The sequence below is a fragment of the Catharus ustulatus genome, chromosome 1 (genome assembly GCF_009819885.2).
Source record: "Catharus ustulatus isolate bCatUst1 chromosome 1, bCatUst1.pri.v2, whole genome shotgun sequence".
NCBI lineage: Eukaryota > Metazoa > Chordata > Aves > Passeriformes > Turdidae > Catharus > Catharus ustulatus.
This window is the reverse complement of record NC_046221.1, coordinates 28,790,966-28,811,572: the sequence shown is the minus strand read 5'-3', so window position 1 is coordinate 28,811,572 and position 20,607 is coordinate 28,790,966. Positions and strand designations below refer to the sequence as shown.

Below are 20,607 nucleotides of genomic sequence, written 5' to 3'. Positions count from 1 at the left end.
AAAGAGACAGGGAAATTTGAACCACCAAGCTGATATCAGCTGATACATTCATGCAGCTTACATTCATTAGTTAGGAAAAGAAACTGCTTTGGTTTGCAGTGGGTGAACTCAGAGATAAAATACACACCCAACCAAGCTTCCCAGTCACTTGACTATGGGACACTACTGTTGACTAAGCCACTAAGGATTAGTCCCCAGAGAAAAGGCAGACTGCTTCCTTCTTCCAGGGACATGCAGGAAAATAGAAAGGCATTTAATATTATTCTATATGAGAAGGAGAGATAATAATGTAGCTAATGGTTCCTATTTTTAAAGGATTATCAAGGGTTTGGCTATGTGTGGTCATGTAGGAGTGCTAAAGCAGATGGTGAAAAAGACATTCCTTTTCCCCACCCTGTGTTAAAGTAGTCAGAAGGTCAGAGTGGTCTCACCCACCTCTTCTGGGACCTCTAATGGTGGTGATTCAGTTACTAGAGAAGGGCTACAGGAAAGAGGGATTTCACAGAATTTGAAGGAAACTTAAAATAAAAACAAAGTCCATAGCTCCCAGCAGACTGCTGCAGAGAGGTTGGTTCCTATTACTGTATTTCCCAGGAGTATTTTAGAAGCTTGTTAGAAGAATACACTTTCCTACTCTCTTAAGATTTTAAAGTCCTTATTAAAGGATCCTATTTGTTTTATCCCTCTCCAAATGACTGTGCTGTGCCTTAAGGAGACTGCCAGCTATGTCCCCTACCTAAAAATGAGTGTATCCTTGCCAACTGGTGACACAACATTGCCCTCCCAGAATACGGTAAGTAATTAAGCCTGAATCACAGACTTAATACCCAGTGCATAGCTCTGGGTATTTCTGCCATGGAAGTAGGTTTTCCTACCTTCTTGAGCACAGGCCAATACCTTAAAGGCATAATTACATATCTTAAATCTCTATGGAAAATTTCAGACTGTTAGGGATTTTTGGCAAGCAGCATTTCTTTTCCTCGCCACCACTGTCAAACACGTAAGGTGCAAGGCAGTGACCTGCTCTTTCTCAACAAATTGATAGTAATCTGGTGATGCTCTGCAAGAATTAAATTGCTTTTGACTGGGCAAATGCCTTATCTTTTTGCATCTGCAAGCCTCCATTTCCAGCTTGGAGCAGGCTCTGGACGCAAACTTCTGCAAACTTATTCTGTTCATCCATCGCATTTGGATAGTTTGAAGCATCAAATGTCCACTCTCTAGTTTTTGCCAAGCCTGTCTAACTAAGCCAGATCTCCAAATGCATTTAATGACCACTGATTTCCAAGGCAAAATATACCAGAAACTATATAATTAAACAGAAAGTATCCATCATATACTCACAATAAATCTGCCTGTCTTATTAGAACAACCATACAAGCGAGGGGGATGATCTTCAGCATTTGTCAAGAGATGTGGTGAAGTCTGGTATTGTTTTTTACCTCCAAGTGCTTTCCAGAATTCCTCTAAAATACATAATATATAATTTATTCACCAGCTGATTAAACATTTGATGTTTTAGCGTGTTAGATAGTGTTTCAGAAATCCCCAAATAATATCTTTGCTGTCTCAAAGATGAATGCATTATCTTACAGTAATTCCTGCAGTTTGTCAAAATACCAGTATCAGTTGCATACCTAGAAAGAATCATAGAATTATAGAATGGCCTGGGTTGGAAAGTAATTTCACGATTATAAGCCGCACTGAGTATAAGCCGCACTTCCAGGTGCCAGAAATTTTCGTTCTTTGTCCATACATAAGCCGCACCTGATTATAAGCCGCACGTTACAATACAGAGTGTGATAAAAGGTATCTATTCTATCATCATCTGTTGAGGGTGGGGGCAGTGATCCTTATCTCAATGGCAGATATTCTGCTAATGGGCCATCCATTGAAACCAGGCAGGGCATTGTTCTTTATCTTTTCACAACTCATCCTTCCTCCAGTGAGTAATTTTCTGCTAATGGTCCATTGAGTCCCACTGTGGGACTGATAAAATTACTGCATCCCATTGGAAGTTGCTCCAGCCAGGGGGAAGAGCCCAGCACTTCTTACCAAAATAAAAACAGAGGTTTTGGGACACTAAGGGAGCCCCTTTCTCCACTGGACTCCAGAGGAAAACTGGATTTCTCCACATCACCACTGGACCTTTAGAGGGAAACTGCACCTTCTGCAGGAGCACTGCTCCAACTGAATCACATCTGTCACTGCAGGAGGACTGCAGCCATCATTTAATGGGACTGCTACCAACACCCTACCTGACAGGGTGTCAGGTTGTACTCTGACTTTGTCAGGGTTTGGAGTTTGTTTCTTTGTAGTACTGTATTTCTATTTTAATTTCCCTAGTAAAGAACTGTTATTCCTAATTCCCATATTTTTGCCTGAAAGCCCCTCGATTTCAAAATGATAATTATTTGGAGGGAGGGGGTTTACATTCTCCATTTCAAAGAGAAGCTCCTGCCTTTATCAGCAGACACCTGTGCTCCAAACTAAAACAGCAACTTTTCGTTCTTTGTCCATGTATAAGCCGCACTTGATTATAAGCCGCACTTCGGGTTCGGACCAAAATTTTAGTCAAAATGGTGTGGCTTATAATCGTGAAATTACTGTACCTTCAAGATCATCTAGTTCCAATGCCCTTTGGGACACCTTTCAGTACACCAGGCTGCACAGAGCTCCATCCAACCCTTCCTTAAACACTTCCAGGGATGAGGCATCCACCACTTCTCTGGGCAACCTGTTCCAGTCCCTCACCACCCTCACAGTAAAGAGTTTTGTCCTAATATCTAATCTAAACCTACTGTCTCCATATAGTGCTATGTCTTCTCAGCTGTCTATCAGCAGCCATGTGGCCTCATACAAACCTGGTTCCTGGCCTTCATTAATCTTAGTGGTCTGGCATTTGAGAACACTGGCAATGTATTGAGCTCCTTGTTCCTCTTCTTTACTTGCTCCTTTTCCTACCCACGTGTAGCCAGAGTTGTTTGGCAGTTTCAGAACAAAGACATCATTAGAGTTTAGTGACACTGCATCAACATCAACCTAGATTAAAAAAGAAATTGTTTTATTCTTCAAATCTTCAAATAATATAATTACTATTTTGCATGTTTATATAAAATGTGTAGACATGTTAATCTGCTATGCTTTTGGTCTTCATTTCTTCCCTAGTTTTATATAATGACACAAATTAGAGAAGGATTTAAGACAGGGAACTGACTTGCAGGGCAAGACTTAGGGCTGTTTGCAGTAGGAAAGACCATCTCATAGGTGTTGCTGACTTCTTGTCTATTCTTTGTCAACTGACTGTTCACTGTGTGCATTCTTACAGTTCCTCTGAAAGATGTAGACTGATTCCAGACAGCTATATCATATTCTCTCTGGTTTACTGGACAGGTTCAATAGAGTCAAATAGAGCAGTGGATTGGATTTGGAGTTCTGTGTTCCTACCAGATATGACTACCCAACAAGATTAGTCAGAGAAGCTGATGGCAGCTCTATCATTTCCCACTGGAAATGGCTGGTGTACTTAGCAGGTGGCCTCACCTCTGCAATCCTAGTAATGGCTGCAAGGTTCCTGCGGATTTGGAAGAGTCGTGTTGGCGGGGCAGGTTTCTGACCTTCCTTCTTGGATGTCCCATCCTTGTAGATTATAAGTGGTTTGTTTTTGAACAAGCTCAGTAAATGTGCAGGCTCTTTGCCTTGAGTGACTCGGATCTGTACATATGTAAAGAAATGCAATAAAAGAAACAAAAGGACAGAGGTGGTTATTTTTGGTCTTTGCCGAATAGCTTAGGGGATCTTAGCTAACAATGCTAAGTATGTTAGCAAAAATGAGAAATGGCAAGCTGAAAAGGTCTAAAAATATAGTTCCAGACTCACAAAGTTAGAGCATTTGATTTTTTTTGTCAATCACAGTGACACAAAGACAAGATTCAAACTTCTAACACCATATTTAGCTGATTAAAATGGCTGCTATCTACTGTAATAAAAAAATCACTCATTTTCAAAAGAACTGTCATTTTACAGTGTTTTATAAAATGACTTAATTCTCCTGAAAAACTGTCTTGGAAGTTTAGGTGCCCTGTATTTAAGTTGAAGAGAATGGCTGATCATTTTACTCATTATTTCTATATGTTTTATCTGCAAGAGGATGAAAAAGAGTAGCATAAATTTTTCACCCAGAGGATAACATGGATGACAAAAATGAGCTTCCATTACAGATGTAAAAGATGCTACCACCATCTAAAAAAACCACATTGCACTATGAAGAATGACTATTTTAGGTTAATGTATGATAAAAGTTATATGCATGCAACCATTTAATTTTCCTTTATAACAGTACCATTGGCCAACGTAGAGGTCTGCATGTCCCTGCCTTCCATTCCCAGAAAGAAAGGGGAAAAAAGGAATGAGATATGCTGTGTAGCCAGCAGTGTTGGAGAAGTGGGAAGCCCTCAGTGAGGCCTGGGGCAGCTGGGAGCCAGGGTGCCCAGAGGGGCAGCTGGGCAGAAGCAGGTGCCTTTACCTATTTCACAGGTAGACAGACTGCAACAGGATAACCTAGGACACACACACTTCTAAGGGACAGACTGCAGCAGATTTTACAAATGGGAAAAAAAAGCCTGAATCCAGAGAAAAACTCCAAAAAACAACAACCCAAATAAACTCAAAAAACCCCAAATCAACCAAACAGCACAGTGAAACATATTCATGCAAGCCCAACGTTTTTGCAGTCATTTGTACTGTCGTGCCATCTAGTGACCACACAAAATAGCACACTTAAAGCTTTCACATATTGCTGATGCATATGTTAGGTACAGGCAATATATTCTATCTACATAAAAATGCACAGATACATACATATGTAGATGTATATATACACTTAGATGTGTACACGTATATATTCCTAAACTCATTGCAGGCTGAAAGTAGTTTTAAGTATCACATCTACTGCAGTGAAATAGATCTCCTTCAGTTTTAATAAAAAGACTTTTTAAGCACCTTGCAATTGCAGCAGTAATACTGTTAACAATAGTAATAATATTGTTATTACTTTAAGATTAGTATTAGCCTTAGGTATGAGGCAGGACCACATTGTGCTGGACATGGTCCAAATACAGAGCATATGTTAGGAATATTTCAAGAAGTAATTATCTAAATGTGTTCTAATCCTCCCTTAATATAATTTCAATCAGAAATCATAACTGATTAGTGGCTAAAAGTATGGGCTGCCATCTGAATAAACTGTACCTTGGTGGGTGAGGGAAGCCTTTTGCTTTTGTAATTAAGAAATGGAAATCACAGAATTATCAGCTGCTGCCTAGAAAATCTCTGCTTGTCCCTTTTCATCTTACAGGTTGAGCTTTCCTGTGAAAAAAGACCTCTCAGGTTTTCACCTCTCCACCACTTCTCAGTAGTGATATAAGGAGAGGGCACCCTGTCAAGCAAAGGACTATCTTATCTACTTACACCCTTTAGTTGCCAGTGTCCTGTGCCTTGCTTTGCACACCCCATTTCTGTATGTGAGAATGTGCATCCTGCTTTCATGGAGCTGCAAGTGCTATGGGATGGGAAAACCCAAGTTACCTTCCTCAGTGAGGCAAGGAAAAGTCAGACCCTGTTGCAAATTCCAGCAGGCTTTCCTCTTCTGTCTTTCATGTGGCTTTCAGTTCTCCCATTTCTGTCCCTCTAAAAGTCAAGTGTCTTGTTTGGCCAAGTATAACAACTTCCTCCATAATCAAAAGGAGACGGGAGCTCCCACAGGGCTACTGACTTGTCACATTCCTGTTTGGAGTGAGTTGCCCTGGGACAGTCTCCACTGGCTACACACAGAGTCTGTGAATCTTGGCAGACTGAAACCTAATTTTAAAACAGTGAAAATCAAAGGAAAGAAACGGCAGTTTTACGTTCTGGCATATCTGTGTTCTTTTGGACAACTGGATACAGAAAGGACGATTCAAATGGGCAATCTCTGGCAGCTTTAACAGGATCCCATGGTGCTTGGCTTCATACAGACCGGAACAATTGGCCTTTCCAGTTTTTTAATGCTAGCTCCTCCTTTCAGTTCTCATCAAAATTTGCATACATCACATGCTCTGTTGGGTATTATCCAAAAGACACTAACCTGCACAGCCTCATCATTTAATGACCGATCCAGCTGAACAGTCAGAAATGCAGATGCAGTCAGCTCATCTTTTGTAGCATGGGCTCCTTGCCTGAGGAAGACAAGGAGAAAAACAATGGTTAAATTTAGCTTCAAAGTAACCCAGAGTTTGTGCTGTATCACAAACTCCCAGTGAACAATCTAACATTTACGTATGTTCTATTCAGAAGGACACAAAGTCAACATAAAATAATATCCACACACTACAGGTCTGTGCAAAGGCAACCAAACATACCATGTATAGATGATCTGCCCTTTACGGTAAGTGTAGAGGATAATGTAACAGTCACCCCCATAGAACTGTCCGTAAGTCTCAGGTCCCACAGGAACTCGGCCACTGCTTTCCACACGCCAGATCTGGGAAACAGGGAAATCACTGGAGATTGCTGAACTTCATCCTGAGACTCCTCACAAGGTATTTCACTACCTCATCCCTTGAGTGTCCTTCCTGTTCCCAAGTGTTATTGAATAGAAACAGGGAGGATTCTTCATGAAGTAAGTAAATACACCCTGTGCCCACTGAATTAATGACAACCATCAACAAGGGACTGCAGTACACTTCTCTTTGTCTTGATGCTTTGTTGCCACATGATCACTTCACAATGCCATGCTGCACTTTCTTAACACCTTAAGGTGACCGTATGACATGGCACAACATTATGATCCATCATAAAACTAACATATCATTTTGGACAGGCACACTGCAGTCAGAAAATGTGGTGTTAGGCAGATTTCTTCCTATTTCATTCACTGCAGACCAGCTCAGCTAACAACTGGCTGCTCAAGACTATGGACTATCCCAAGTGTGGGGTCACAAACTTAGAAAATATACCAATGAGACTGTAGGTATTCATCCCTTCTTTTTCTACCAGAAGCCCAACATGCAATTTGCATTCAACAGGCCATGTTAATGCAACGCCAGCCCTGTGTAGCCCAAAGATAGTACTGAAGTAGGATATGGAAAGGTCTAGTAAGACTGTACAATCATCTTTTTCTATCCAAATCCAGGCTACCTGAGAGACACATTAGGGACAAAGAAGGTTCCTCTAGAGACCAGACTGGATGCCTACATGAAGACAATAGAATGGATTTCTGATTCCAAGCACAAATCTCCCCATTCCAGACTTCAAGCTGGTATGAGCTTGAAGTTTTTCCTTTAGACTAAGAATCATATTTAAAGTAAATATTTATGAAGTATTGTGTAGAAGGAGTATTATTTCTGGTGGTTGATTTCTCATGATGACTGATACATCTTTCATAAGCACCAAAGGAACACAGTCCAGCTGATATTCACCTTTTACTTCAAACTATCTTTTATGGCACTAGAAGTAACACTTCCACTAATAGAGTGCTAATCTAAACAACAGTATAAAAATTAAAACACAGACTAGCAGTTTAGCCCATTACAGGTAGCAGAATGCATTAGTTAGATAAGATAAAATTTATTACAACATGAAAATTACCTCTACTTTCCCTGAACCATCATCTACCATGTTATGCTGGGCAGCCATTTGTGGAGACTCATGTAACTTGGTAGCATCAAATTCAACCTGCTCAATTTTAGCCACTCTCTCTGTGACATATACTTTGCCAAAGCCATCGCTTTGATCTTTATCCTTCCAGTCTTTGAAAAACTGTTTGAACATTGGCGTTTCTCCTCCTTCGGGAAGGACTTGAATCTGAAATGAAGGAAGGCACGTGAAACAGAAGGAAAACAAAACTGATACAGTTACTAAAACAGAAACTTTTCTAGATTATGTGTGAAATATTGCCCTTACATCTTATAAGCCCTTAAAAATATCATTTCTGCTGATTTAAAAACAATGTCTTTAACAGAGCTCAAGCTCTCCTGGTATCACCTCCATAAATAGATCGCACCTGTGTGTTGGCAGGATAATTCATCTGCTGAATGAATTGTTCAGCATTCTTCATGGCAGCTTTTCTCTCTTGAGGGTTGGCATCTTTGCCTGATTAAAACAGAAGGATAACAGTACACGGGAAAGGGCAATAAGCTCACAGAACCTTCAAAAACAAGTAGTCCTTGAGGCAGGTTCTCTTTGATATTGTTCTTCCCTCAGTCTTGAACAAACACAAATGCTGGACTTTGCATGAGCAAGAAGATTCACATGAAGTTGAATGGCCAAAACAGTATTACGGTAGCTTTGAAAACAGTTAATTTAAAGGGAAAAAAAAAAAGAGAGAGAGAGAGAGAGAGAGAAAAAGGGGGCAGTTTGTTTTACTTATTGCTTCTACAAAAATAAAAACTGGTTAATAATCCCTGCTTGGTTCAAGATATCTTGGGTCCTTTCTCTGACCCTTCCTTTGCTAGGCTGCAATATGGTCAACAAATTGAACTGTCTCCACTTCTTCAGGCAGTGCAAAAGAGTGAAAGAACCTCCTGTTTTGTCCAGCTGGGCTTTGCAATTTTTCCAGTTCCCTATCCAGTGCTCCTTGTTCAGCCTTGCATATCTCTGGAAGTCTCTGTGGGATTGACACTGGTCTGTGTCCCAGCAGGCTGCAGTGACTACATTCCAAAGACCTAATCAGGTGCTCTGAAAAGGCATTCATTTGTATCCCATTTTGAATGATACCACTGCTTGAAGTAATCCACACTTCTCAGCTTAGTGGCCTGAAGATTTCCAGCAGAGATGACAGCTGCAGTCTCCCGTGCAAGGGTGAGACTCACAGTCTAATGGGGGTGTTCCACACATTATTTTTATTGGCAGTAGCAAACTGAGGATACACAAAGGAGCACACAGGGCCACAGTCAAAGAACCTAAATCATATTTTATTTATTTTATGCCTGACCCTGTTGGCTTGGTTCTTCTGGAAGCTGTCATACAGAGTGAGAATTGGGAATCAGGGGGTCAGACAGACTATAAGCCATCTGAGCACAATGTTCCCCACATGTTTTCTTTTAAAGGATGTTTTTCTAACTGCAAATAAAGTTTTCAAGCAAAATGCTTACAATGCTTCCTGGGCTGACTTGAGAGACTTGACAAATGCATCAAGTAGTTATTTGGTACTGCATGTGGTAAAACTAAATAAAAATGCCAAAGAATAATTAATAAGCTGCTTCAGACCAAAAAAAAAAAGGATTTAATGGCAGCACTACAACAATCCAGCTACCAGGTGTCGAGACCTAATTCCACAGCAGTAGTATTCTTCTCCAGGGAAACATTCAGACAAAGCAATTGTCAGCTGATGATACCTCAGAGAAATATTTGCAAGAAAAAAAGAGACAGCAAAGTATTTGGAAGCTTATGCTTTTAGCTTATGCCCTGGACATGCATCTTTCAATTTCACACCTCTATGGAGATGCCTACCCAAATTGAATGTTCGGTGTCCAGATTTTGTCCCAGAAGATAGGGATTTGATGACAATATACAGAACTCATGGAATTATTTATGTTTGCTTTGTGCTTGCTATTTAGATAAGGATTTAATCACCTAAGCTTACAGATATCTCAAAAATAGGGTCCTTAGAAAAGACTCAGTCTTGGGGTCCTTACACAAGGGAGTAATCCTTGTCCACAGACCATACCAGGGAAGAGCTGTGTGCAGGGTACAGTGTCCAGCCAGCATTAAATCCTTGCTAGTGTCCCAAGGGTGTTATATCAGTTCCTTAGGTATCTCTGCATAGCTTCTGAATATGCAATGCAAGTGACCTCTTACCTTTCCACACAAAGATCTTCCTGGCAGCACCATTGTCCAAAATGAAGCACTCCTGAGACAAAAGCATAGCCATAGAAAAGGGGTTTTCCTCTGCTACCAAGGACACCTTCATGGATCCACTTGCATCTGACACCTAAGAAAACAGCAATTTCAAATTTAGATCAGCTCTGGATTTTATAGACAAAATTAATTTTTGTTCCTGAAATTAGTATAAAAATCAGCTGCCATTCCTATATAACTGGCTATATGAAATTTGTGCATTGCTGGGAAGTAAAGTAGGCTAATGTTTTTTATTTTTTTTGTTCATTTCACTTTACGTCCAATAGAGGGAGATGTAGTGCTAATTTTTAGAGAGTTTGTTGGATCCTTGTTTCGCAGCTTCCTAAAATAAATCCATTTCTCTTCCACTGGTATAGTCCCTGCTGCCAAGCAGCTACACTGAAGCCAAAGGTTCATGTACATGCTGAACAACAGCATTTGGAACCATAATAAAATAGTCCTACACTGACACTAACAGATGAAATGCCTACATTTATAACCTGCGGTTATTTTAATTAGAAACTCTAATGTAAGACCTATTGCAGAATCTGCTTTGTACCCTCTATCACCACTGTAAGTTCAAGTAGACCTTTAAAACCTTTTAAACATCACTCTTGCATAGCTGAAAAGATGTTATTACTAGTGAAAATAGATTATTACTATTGTAATTACTTTTCTATCTTTATTTCCTTTCAAAATTAAATTTTAAACACACCATTATATTTTGCATTTTATATTATGGAAGTACAAAGAAGAAATTACCACTGCATACAACAAATAAAAATCAACCATTATACCTACTTTGAGGGCTCACCATAGACCTGTCTCCTGCCTTTGACACTCACTGTTATGTTGCAACACATTTAAATTTAGCAAACAGAGCTCTGGTAGCATGACCTGTGTACTTACACTAATTTATTAGATATCCACAGAAATTTCAGAGAGTTTTTAGGATTAAAAAATTCACTTTCCCTTCTCTAGTTATGTTTTACTTTAATGGTCCTGATTATATATGCAGGCCTTCTTCTTTTGTTTTCCATTTTTGCTCCCTTAAACTCCTGCTATGAAGAGAAATATGCACCAGACTTTTGGCATGAAAATGTGATTAATGTGAACTAAACACAATGCATAGATATTAGTGACTACAAATGGCTTTGTAACAGTTATCACCACACACAGGTTTCTTGTAAACCCCACATACACCTATGGGTAGTGGAAAAATCATGTAAGAGGCAGGGACAGAGGTGGCTCTGTCCTGTAGTCTGTATGGTGGAGAAGCTGCACAGGGAGTGACTTTTCCCCTCTCACACTTCACAGCAACTCCAGAATATTGCAGATGGCACCTACAGGGTCACCCGTGGGGATCCATGACTCCACGCTAGCCAAATCCTCCTTGTTAAGTGATATCGGGGAAAGGAATAAAGTTATAGATATATAAAATACAATGTAACTGTCCATCTTTTAAACTCTGCTAAAAATAACTAAGTCATATATGACTACTAAAAGTCTCCCTGTTAAAATTAAGAAACAGGATGATTTAAGAGCAGTTAATTCTTCTTTGACCTGTCCAGTGTGGTTCATAAGCTATGCTTAACTTGTTTCCTGAGAAAACAGAAATGCAATCCATTTTTTACCCCTCAAATTACCTGGACTATCTTGAGAATCATTTGAGAAACTTCTCCATTGCCTGCAAATAAACTAAAATAAGAGCAGTTCTGTAAATGAAGCCAGAACTCCTTAGATGAGGAAAGAATGAATAAAAGCATAATTGCTGTTGAGCATACCTAATTATAAGTAAATAAACAAATAACTTACCATATATAGTTTAGCACTTCTCCTGTTTGTGATATCAGCCTGTTCATCCTCATCATCATCACACTCAGGAAGCTCTGGCTTGTTCCCTAAAACCTGTGTAAGAGAACAACAGATTCAATGCAGAGACAGAGTAGGTGCTGCAGCGTAAATATTGTTCCACTGATGTATTGTCACAGTAATCAAGTAATTGGGATCATCTTTACATATAAGACAATCTAAACCCAAACTCACAGCAGACACAAACATACAGACATCTTTTAAAAACTTTGTCAGATCTCCAGCAATTTTATACCTACATGATGTCTTTTCCACAGGACAATTTGCTGGTTGTCTAAATGCCACAAAATACACATAGGAAGGTGTATGTGATCCTACTCTATGTGTATCTGTCTTCCTTTTTTCTTCCCAGTAACTTCTGAACTGTTGTCAAGCACATCTTATAATTTTTGGAATGATATTACTCTTAAAATGTTTAACAATACTAAAATTAAAACTGACTAATGAAACATCAGTTGAAATTATAAAGTTAATTAAATTAACAATATAAAATATTGGATTATGAGTTCATTAATCTTAAAAGTTACAGATTCTTAATCCCATTTAAAGGGAAAATTTAGCTAGGGTCTTGAAAATAATTTATTGTGTGAGAAAAATATTTTCTTGCTCTACCACTAGAGTATCAATTTTAACATTGTGGTAGTTATAACAGCTACCACTACAAGAAATTTACAGAGGTTCATCAAGAATATGTTAGGTCAGGTAATAATTATTAAGTCCTAGTTACCCTTTCTTGACGATTTTTCCTTAATGATTCATAGATGTGGATGGATCCAAAGGTTACCCACAGAATATTATGTATTGTTGTGAAATTATGTCCCAGAGTGAAGGTAGTAATTGATATGTCTGAGAGACTAAATATTAACATAAAGTACAAGGGCAGTGCCAGCCTTCCTGTGAATTTGTGCATTATCTGTGTAACATGCTGTGCAATATAATGTGGAGTTACAGGCAATAACCTTGTAAATATTTGATAACAGGGAAGCCCAACAAATATACAGCTGCAAACAATTTGGAAAGAAAAACAATATAGAATAAATATTTAATAGAAATCTGCCATCTGTGGAGTTTTCTTACCTGGTAAAGCCAGTAAAATAATAAAATAAAATAAAATGAAAATATCCTTTTCAAATGTGATTGTTGCTGTGAAAGCGACTCATTGAAGAAAAGAAAGCAAGGCCCTGTTTAATAAACATGTTACCCATAGCTCTTCAGTTGCTACTAGTCAGCATTTCCCGAATTTACACTACAGAGCTGCAGATTTACCACCCTATAGGTCAAGCATGGCAACATATCCACAACAGAGTGCCACCGTGCTGGTGAATGGCTAGAACAGCGGGCACATGCAGTTTACTGGCACCAGGTTTCTAAAAATGTCTCCCTTCCTACCTCTCTTTGTAATGCCAGGGTCATGAAACTTCCAAATAACAGGCATACATCTTTACCTGAGCAGGCACTGAACAAGTCTGGTTTTACATTTGACTTTCGGTAACCAATAAGAGGGAAAGAATCCTGTTAATAAAACTCTCAGAAGTTTGTACTCACTAGTGCTCTGCTTAATTAGGCATTTACAGTAAAAGAAAAAAAAATCCCAAAAACCCAAAACAAAAAACCCCCACCAACCAACCTCCAAAACAAACAAACAAACAAAAGACCCAAAAACCCCACTAAAATTTTGACTTCTGACACTGCTAAAGTCAGTGCTTTCCCTCACTGTGCATATAGAATACCTGTGGCACCACAATTATTTTGCAGCATCTTTATAAGTCATGCATGTTGATATAAAATCCCTTTTTATCTTTTAACCATGTAAGTGTCATTCTGAATATTTCAAAGCAAATAGTGCCAGTAGGTGTTTGTGAAAGCACCTTGACAGAAGCCACCTCTCTATTTACAGCAAGGTCTACGTGCTGCAGTCTGGTGGCAATTAAAGTAAGCATCCCCCATTAATTTAAAAATTGGGCTTTAAATTTAGGCCCAGCACTGGTTAGTTTGCTGGCCTGACCTGTTTTACTATCTTAAAACCAAATGCAGAAATGTTTTTCTGAAGTAGGTAGAGAATTATTGTCAGACTCGCAAAGTTGGTCTTAGGAAATCTCAGTTCATGGATGCTAGCACAGGAAGAGGGGTTAGAACCTCCTTTGTGCAGATGCAGTTATAGATATGGGATGTTCTGGTTCCAGGGAAACGCCTCCACAACTCATTAAACAGTAGATGGCACAGTAGCTTCTCTGGCCAAAGAGAGCTTCTCTGCCCCTGTGCTTCAGCACAGGCAAACAGAAAACACAAATTATTCATTTCCGTAATTCTTTTTCTCAGAAGGGCCCAAAAACGAATGGAGAAGGGCCTTGAGAGTGTGCCCTTCTCCTGCATTCTAAGTCACAGTTTTTTGCAGTTCTTGGCATTGTGGTATCCTTGCTAAGGACACAATGTTCTTCTCCCACCAGGTTAAGAAAACCCTGACTTGTGAGGAGGGCTGTGCAGCCAACACAGCTGTCATTGAGCTCAATCACTAGTGGTACCTGCACGTGTTGGTATCAAAACCAGATGAATCAAGGTTAAATGACCTAAGGCCTGTGAAGGCACCAATTGTGAAGACATGTAGCATATATACATATAGATACCTACTTCAATATATGAAGTGATATTGTATGAAATATATATATATCTAGTCAGTACATATCTGTATTGCTAGGAACAGTTTATGCAGTTTCCAACATGCATTTGTTTGTCTATGTATAGACTGGAGGATGAAACAGATCATGGAAGGAAAAATTCTGCACTTAAACACAAAGCATGAAAAAATGCTGAACTAATCTTAAGTTCTTTCCCAGGGAAATGCCTTCCAGTGAAGTTGTCTTTACTCTTCCTAAGGCAGACTCCCATGCTATGGCTCCATGTGCATATGTTATGACAATTAGTAGTTTTATCAGTAAGATTACAACAGTATTTAAACAACAGCTAATTGCTGTGCTGAAATTGGGTTTTATCATTACATAAGCACCTGCTGGCTGAGCTGTAGCTCTCCAGGGCACCTCCCTTTTTACAGATAATTCTCATGTGAGGGATCAAAAAGAAAACAATTCATTCCAGCTGAGACTGCAGTCACAGGCTCCCAAAGCTTTGCAGCAAGGTTCCCCAATAAAATTATTTACACCAACAGACCATTTGAAGGACACTGGGTCTTCTGATACTTTCGACATACACTCTTGCTTTCACACAAATCCTATGGTAGCTATATACACAGGACTGTGCTCATATAATCCTCTCTGTACAGTCAGGCTGCTCTTCTGGCTCTTGACACCATATGGCCCCATGTGCTGGCAGCCCTAGGCTGGCTCTCCTGCATGCTCTGAGCTGTGAGACCCTAACTTACAAACATGCCAAGAACCCAAAAATCCAGCCTGCATATCTGGAAACAGCAATGCTCTCTTGGGTACACAAGGCAACCCAGCCATGCTTTTCCCCAGATGGCCAACCACACTGGGAAACTTCAACCTTTCATCTCATAAATACACAGTGCACACATAGGCCTTGAAACTGCTTTTTAAATTATCATCATTATTATTATGTTTATCATATCATCATTATTCACTGCTACAGTAACAGCAACATAGAAAGTAATTAGGGGCCCTGAAAGAACATCTATGCCCTAGCTTTTTAATTCTTTGCCTCAGTATTGTTTTAGCAGAAGTATTATTTAATTCCATACCTTTAGATCTTGTCTGAAGGCATATAACTAGAAGTCAGTCTGCATTAATCTTAAAATTTTGGGGTTTTTAAGATCTGTTGACTTTTGTGTTGACATTCTTAGGTTAGTACAAGAATACCATCATGCAAACCAACAGAACATCAGTTCCTCTACAATTGCCCAAGTTCACTCTTCTGGTAAATGCAACGTAGCTTATCCTGCCTGCAAAACCTGTTTCATATTTGCATTTGCACAAGCTCTTCTCTGCAAATCTCTGCACTCCTTCAGATAAGTGCAGAATACTCCACCCTTAAAAAAGAAAATTGGCAAATATCTTCTTCGTAACTGGAGAAGCCAGCTCTGCATCATAAAATAGTTGATGTTGATTTAATGGGAGCGAGAAGTTTAAGGAGTTCAGTGAGGCTGAAAATCCACCTAAGAAAACAATACCTGAACAACATGTCAAGTGAAGGTTAATTAAGAGAGAAAACCAGTTTTACACAATTTAACTTGCATACACTAGCACTGTGTTTGATTTTCCTGGTCATATACACACTTTGGGTTAGGTTTCTGGGTCTGAAACTGAACTGTTTGTTGTGGCTGTGATCCCAAATATGAGATCTCAAAACCACTCAAACTCCCATTTTTATATGCTAAGAGCAATAGAAAGAAGAGCAAGGAATTTACATAGCTTAAAGCTGTCTAAATGACCTGACATTTTATTACTTAATACTTTTGGAAAACAGTCAGGGTAGTAGCTCACCATTTACTTTCCTATATGCTTTGACAAAAGCAAGTATATCCTGCTCGACAAATTCAAGGTACACATGTAGGTTGTGACAGAACATAAAGCCACTGTGCAGGACTACAGGTGTGAACAGCAGACACAGTATGAACTCATTGATAGATAAAGGCTTTGATTTTTATTAATCTTCAAAGCAGAGAACAATATTACAAGGAACATCTCTCTGAAATAAGTACTCTCAAATATGTACTTACTTGAGCAGGAAAAAAATCCATCAGAGAAAGGAAGGGATGAAAGAGATGCAGGCTAGTAACCACCTGGCTGACCCTGAGTACCAGCACAAATAATCATCAGGCAAAGGTGGCTTTAGGGCTTTGCTGCTGAAGTAACTAGCCACATTTTAACTTCTGATTGTTTGGGATTACTGGTTCCTCTGACAGAGCACAACCACTGCTGAGGATATTCTGGGCCGGACAAAAATGACTTTTGATATTTGTCCGATTATGAATAACCAAATATACTTATTATATTGATTATTGTAACTTGGAACTCTTCCCATCAATTTGAACAAACTTTCATTAACTTACAAAAAATTACACTCCCAAAGGGAAAAACTTATCCTTTCACTGAACTGCTCACAGGGATTCTGCCTGAAATGGCCTCTCACTAGCAATTCTAGCAACAGCAGATCTCACTACATGCTCCCCTTGAGCAGAATGACCTCCCACACCCCTGAACACAGACTGAAAATGGGATGGACACAGCCATAATGCACTGAGAAGTGGGCAAAAGGATGGCTTATGTTAACAAATAGTTCTGCTATGCTGTTAATTTCTGGGTGTTTACCATGTAATTTATCAAAATGACTTTCTGGCATCAAGGTCTAAATCTGATCTGTATGAATTCAGATTGCTATAAAACAGCAAAACACATCAGCTGTTCATGGCACTTTTGATGCATAAATTATGGCCTACATTTTCAGCAAGTTTCTTGTTGTCTCAGGAATTTCAAATGCAAATCACAATTTTTTCAAAGCTCTGCACTTAACTGCCTAAAAATAGGGCATTAGGCTTTGGTAGCTTTTAATGAAGTATTTGCAACTTCGCATATCTGTCTGGGGTAATTTGAATATAAAGTCTTTATTCACACAATAATGATATTCTAACATTAACTGTCTGTTCTGTGAAACTGGCCATGGATAACATGTTCAGAGAAAAGTGTCTAGATCACTCTTGAGAGTACAAATTTGATTTTTCTGACAGTTTGGCTCCAAGGTAAAACAGACTTTCTGTCCTGCTGGGACTGTGCTGCTGGCAGTATTTAAGCTGGTTATTTACTTGGAGACAGGGTGTGCATGAAATAAGGAAATCCCCAGCCTACATTATCTCTAAATATCTGGCTTTTAGGATGCCTCCAAGGTGAACAGTGATCCTGTGCTAAAGAAACCAGGAGGGTGAATGGCAGTAACTATAAAATGCAGCAGTCTTTTCCTAACCATTACTGCTGCTGAATGAACATGGGAGAATTGAGCTGTTCAGCACCTGCCTACCTGCAGCATAATTAAAAATGAACTAATCAATCACCTTCACATCTTTTTTGCATTTATACTCATTCTTTCTACCTAAATTTTTAATCTCACTCTTTTGTTAGCATTGTCATTGTCCTCTGATACCAGAAGTAGTATTAAATATGGGACCCAAAGCCTGCAGAGACTTGCACATGTACTTGAGATGCCCACTTTTTCTGCTTTATTGGGACATAAATTGAGGCACACACTGAAGCCTTTGTAGCTTTGCAGATCTCTGTTTGAAGACCTTGTGGATAAAATATCTTATGTGCTGCGTGACAGTGCATGCTTATGTGTTGGATAATAATGAAATAAATCAGTAACTAGTGCCAACAGGGAGCCTCAGACATAAAGAATATTTATCTGATAAAATCCACAACACTCTCAGCTTTTCATTCCTTAAGTGCCTCCAGTTTTGCAGCTGGTCCTAAGGCAGTGTCTGGAGCATACCAACACAGGAGTGAAAAGAGCAGTGTGGCAAACACTTCATGAAGCTTGAGATGGAGGTAGCAGCCCACAATTGGCAGCCAGAGACCCTACTAGAAAATCAGTGTTCCCAGGGGATGCACAGCAGCTGGAAGAGCAGCAGGCAGATGTGATACACAGCAGCACCAGGGTGAGCAGAGGAGCTGCAGCAAGGTGTCTCAGCACTTAGACCATGAGAAGGTGGGTGGAAAAAGGCACTCAAGGCATTGGAATGTTTTTGCAGTGCAACATTGACTGTATCCACAAGCTCAGCATTTCCAGTCAGCAAACAGACCAGATATGCCAAGGGATCCTCTCTGCTATGACACCAAACTATTCAGTCCAAGACAGAGCACAGATTGGACTCTAATCCTAATTGCTTAGGAAAGCAATTCAGAGAGTATTTTGACAGATATTCTCTAATGACTCTTGTTGATGCTTGAAATACATTAAATATTTATTAGCACATAGAGAGCAAGAATGTTCCTTTCACCTGGTGGTCTAGGAGATATATCCTGCTTACCTCTTTGAAAATAATTTCCAGCTGCAAGTTTTGGTGCCCTTTACTAACTGATTTATGTCTTTAAGTTCCTACACATCCTAAAATTTTGTGTAAAGGAGCCAAAACATTCTGCTATGATTTACAGTTCTTCATAGTTAAAAGCTGCAGCACTCATTACTGCAGTATTCAAATCAATCATAATTTACCTACCTTTTATTTTTAAAGGTAAAGCCAGATAGTATCAAAGCCATAGGCAGTTGTGTAAGCAGAAGACCTGGCCCTAACAGCCTGCTCTGCAGTACCTCCAATACTTGTGTTTACAGATTTCTTCAGCATCATACACTGTGGTGGTGAAAATACCGAACTGATCGTGCAACACATGGGATACTTTCTTCCATACAGCTGTGCTTCTGGCCCAAACATGACAGTAAAACTTATTCCAGTTTTACATGGCCTGAACAGGGAACAGCAATCTGTGCACATGCAGAGTTGTTTTAAAAAAAACCCCAACCAAACAACGTGCAAAGTTTTTCCTCCCTGAGCCCTTGCTGCACTACAGAACTTTCACTGTGGAAAATTCAAAGGCAACCTTGCACACAGATGCCAGTTGCTCTGCAAGGGGTTGGGAGGAGACAAACCTGCAGAAAAAGAAGGAAAAAAAAATCTCTTCAAGTTGCTTTTCTGTTAAGGAGATGCAGGATGCTCACAGCTTTTTATACAGCAAAGAAAAATCTATCCTTTCAGGTCTTCTCCATGGAATTCCCCTGTTGCAAGAAAGTACCTTGAAATAAGAGTTAACAACCACATGTGGAGATAAGCGCAAACATCTCTTGTCTTTGGCCTTCTCTTAATTATGCTCATTTAATAACTGAAAATTATAGTACTTTTTCACCAATAGATTTCTTGATAGTATAACATAGAAAGGAAAAAAGCCATTACAAACTCTATTCATATTCTAACATGTAATTATAAGATTATAATTGTCTTATGTGGTAGGCCTGTGAGCGCTACAGCTGCTAAAAAAGGAACCATAACAAAGATGAGTGGTTTTCTCACTCACAAGAATGCAAATGAGACATGTTATAATCTGATCACAAGCACTTCCAGAAAATCATTAGGATCTTAGAAATTCACCAGAATACCTAGTTTAGAAGTAACTTTCCTAGCATAAGAAATTAGGTTTTCAACCACCTGCTAGTAGAGCTGTTCATAAAGAATTTAGCTCATGCCATGATACACCTGAACATTTCCTTTTCTGAAATTAAATTTCTAATGGAGGCATTGAAATTTGTATTTAGAAACTTAATTAGAAGCCTGGCTTTCAGATGTGTTTGCCACCTGCAGCTCCTATTCAGTCCCATCATTTCAGTACCTGGCTTCAGGCAGCCAAGACTGAAAACTGCACCTTGAAAAATATTATGGGCAACTCCCACTGTTTAGGAAGATTCCTCCCTACCAGCCTTTGCAATTCTCTGGCCAAACCCCTCTTGATCTTCTACATGGGTCTGGGGAAAATGCTGGGCCAAATGTTCAGCTGGTGCAAAGTAGCTAAGCTGTACTGGAATCCAGGCCATGCAAGTTTTGTCTGGGTATGAGTTGTGTAATTTAGTCATTTAAATGTAAATTTGCAACAAGGAAAGGGACTGTCCTTAATGAAGGAGATAGGCTCCACCATTGTAAAGAAAACAGGACTTCTGGTTTTGACACTTTGAAACTGGCACCCTGAAGGGCAAGGGGTTTGCACTTTGCACCCACATTCACAGCCCATCATAAAGCTTAATTAAATACTGGAATGTTTGGTAAGCTGCCACTCCTCAGACTGAACATGTGTTGCCGTGAAAGGTGCACAGTCACGTGTAGGATTTTTACCCTGTAGGTTAATTCCCCTG

At 39.4% G+C, this 20,607-nt stretch overlaps 1 protein-coding gene across 8 annotated transcripts in view; it reads right to left on the bottom strand.

Moving 5' to 3' along the window:
• The window catches only part of SCIN (scinderin), a 69,783-nt gene that overhangs the window by 4,406 nt on the left and 44,770 nt on the right, over nt 1–20,607 (bottom strand). For all 8 annotated transcript variants that reach the window (XM_033054722.2, XM_033054740.2, XM_033054713.2 and 5 more), the window contains 9 exons: nt 11,692–11,784; nt 9,838–9,970; nt 8,042–8,130; nt 7,627–7,842; nt 6,399–6,520; nt 6,125–6,215; nt 3,544–3,714; nt 2,865–3,042; nt 1,345–1,466 (listed from right to left, as the gene is read on the bottom strand). In XM_033054722.2, the coding sequence (XP_032910613.1) occupies nt 1,345–1,466; nt 2,865–3,042; nt 3,544–3,714; nt 6,125–6,215; nt 6,399–6,520; nt 7,627–7,842; nt 8,042–8,130; nt 9,838–9,970; nt 11,692–11,784 (1,215 nt within the window). The remainder of the gene's footprint in view (nt 1–1,344; nt 1,467–2,864; nt 3,043–3,543; nt 3,715–6,124; nt 6,216–6,398; nt 6,521–7,626; nt 7,843–8,041; nt 8,131–9,837; nt 9,971–11,691; nt 11,785–20,607) is intronic.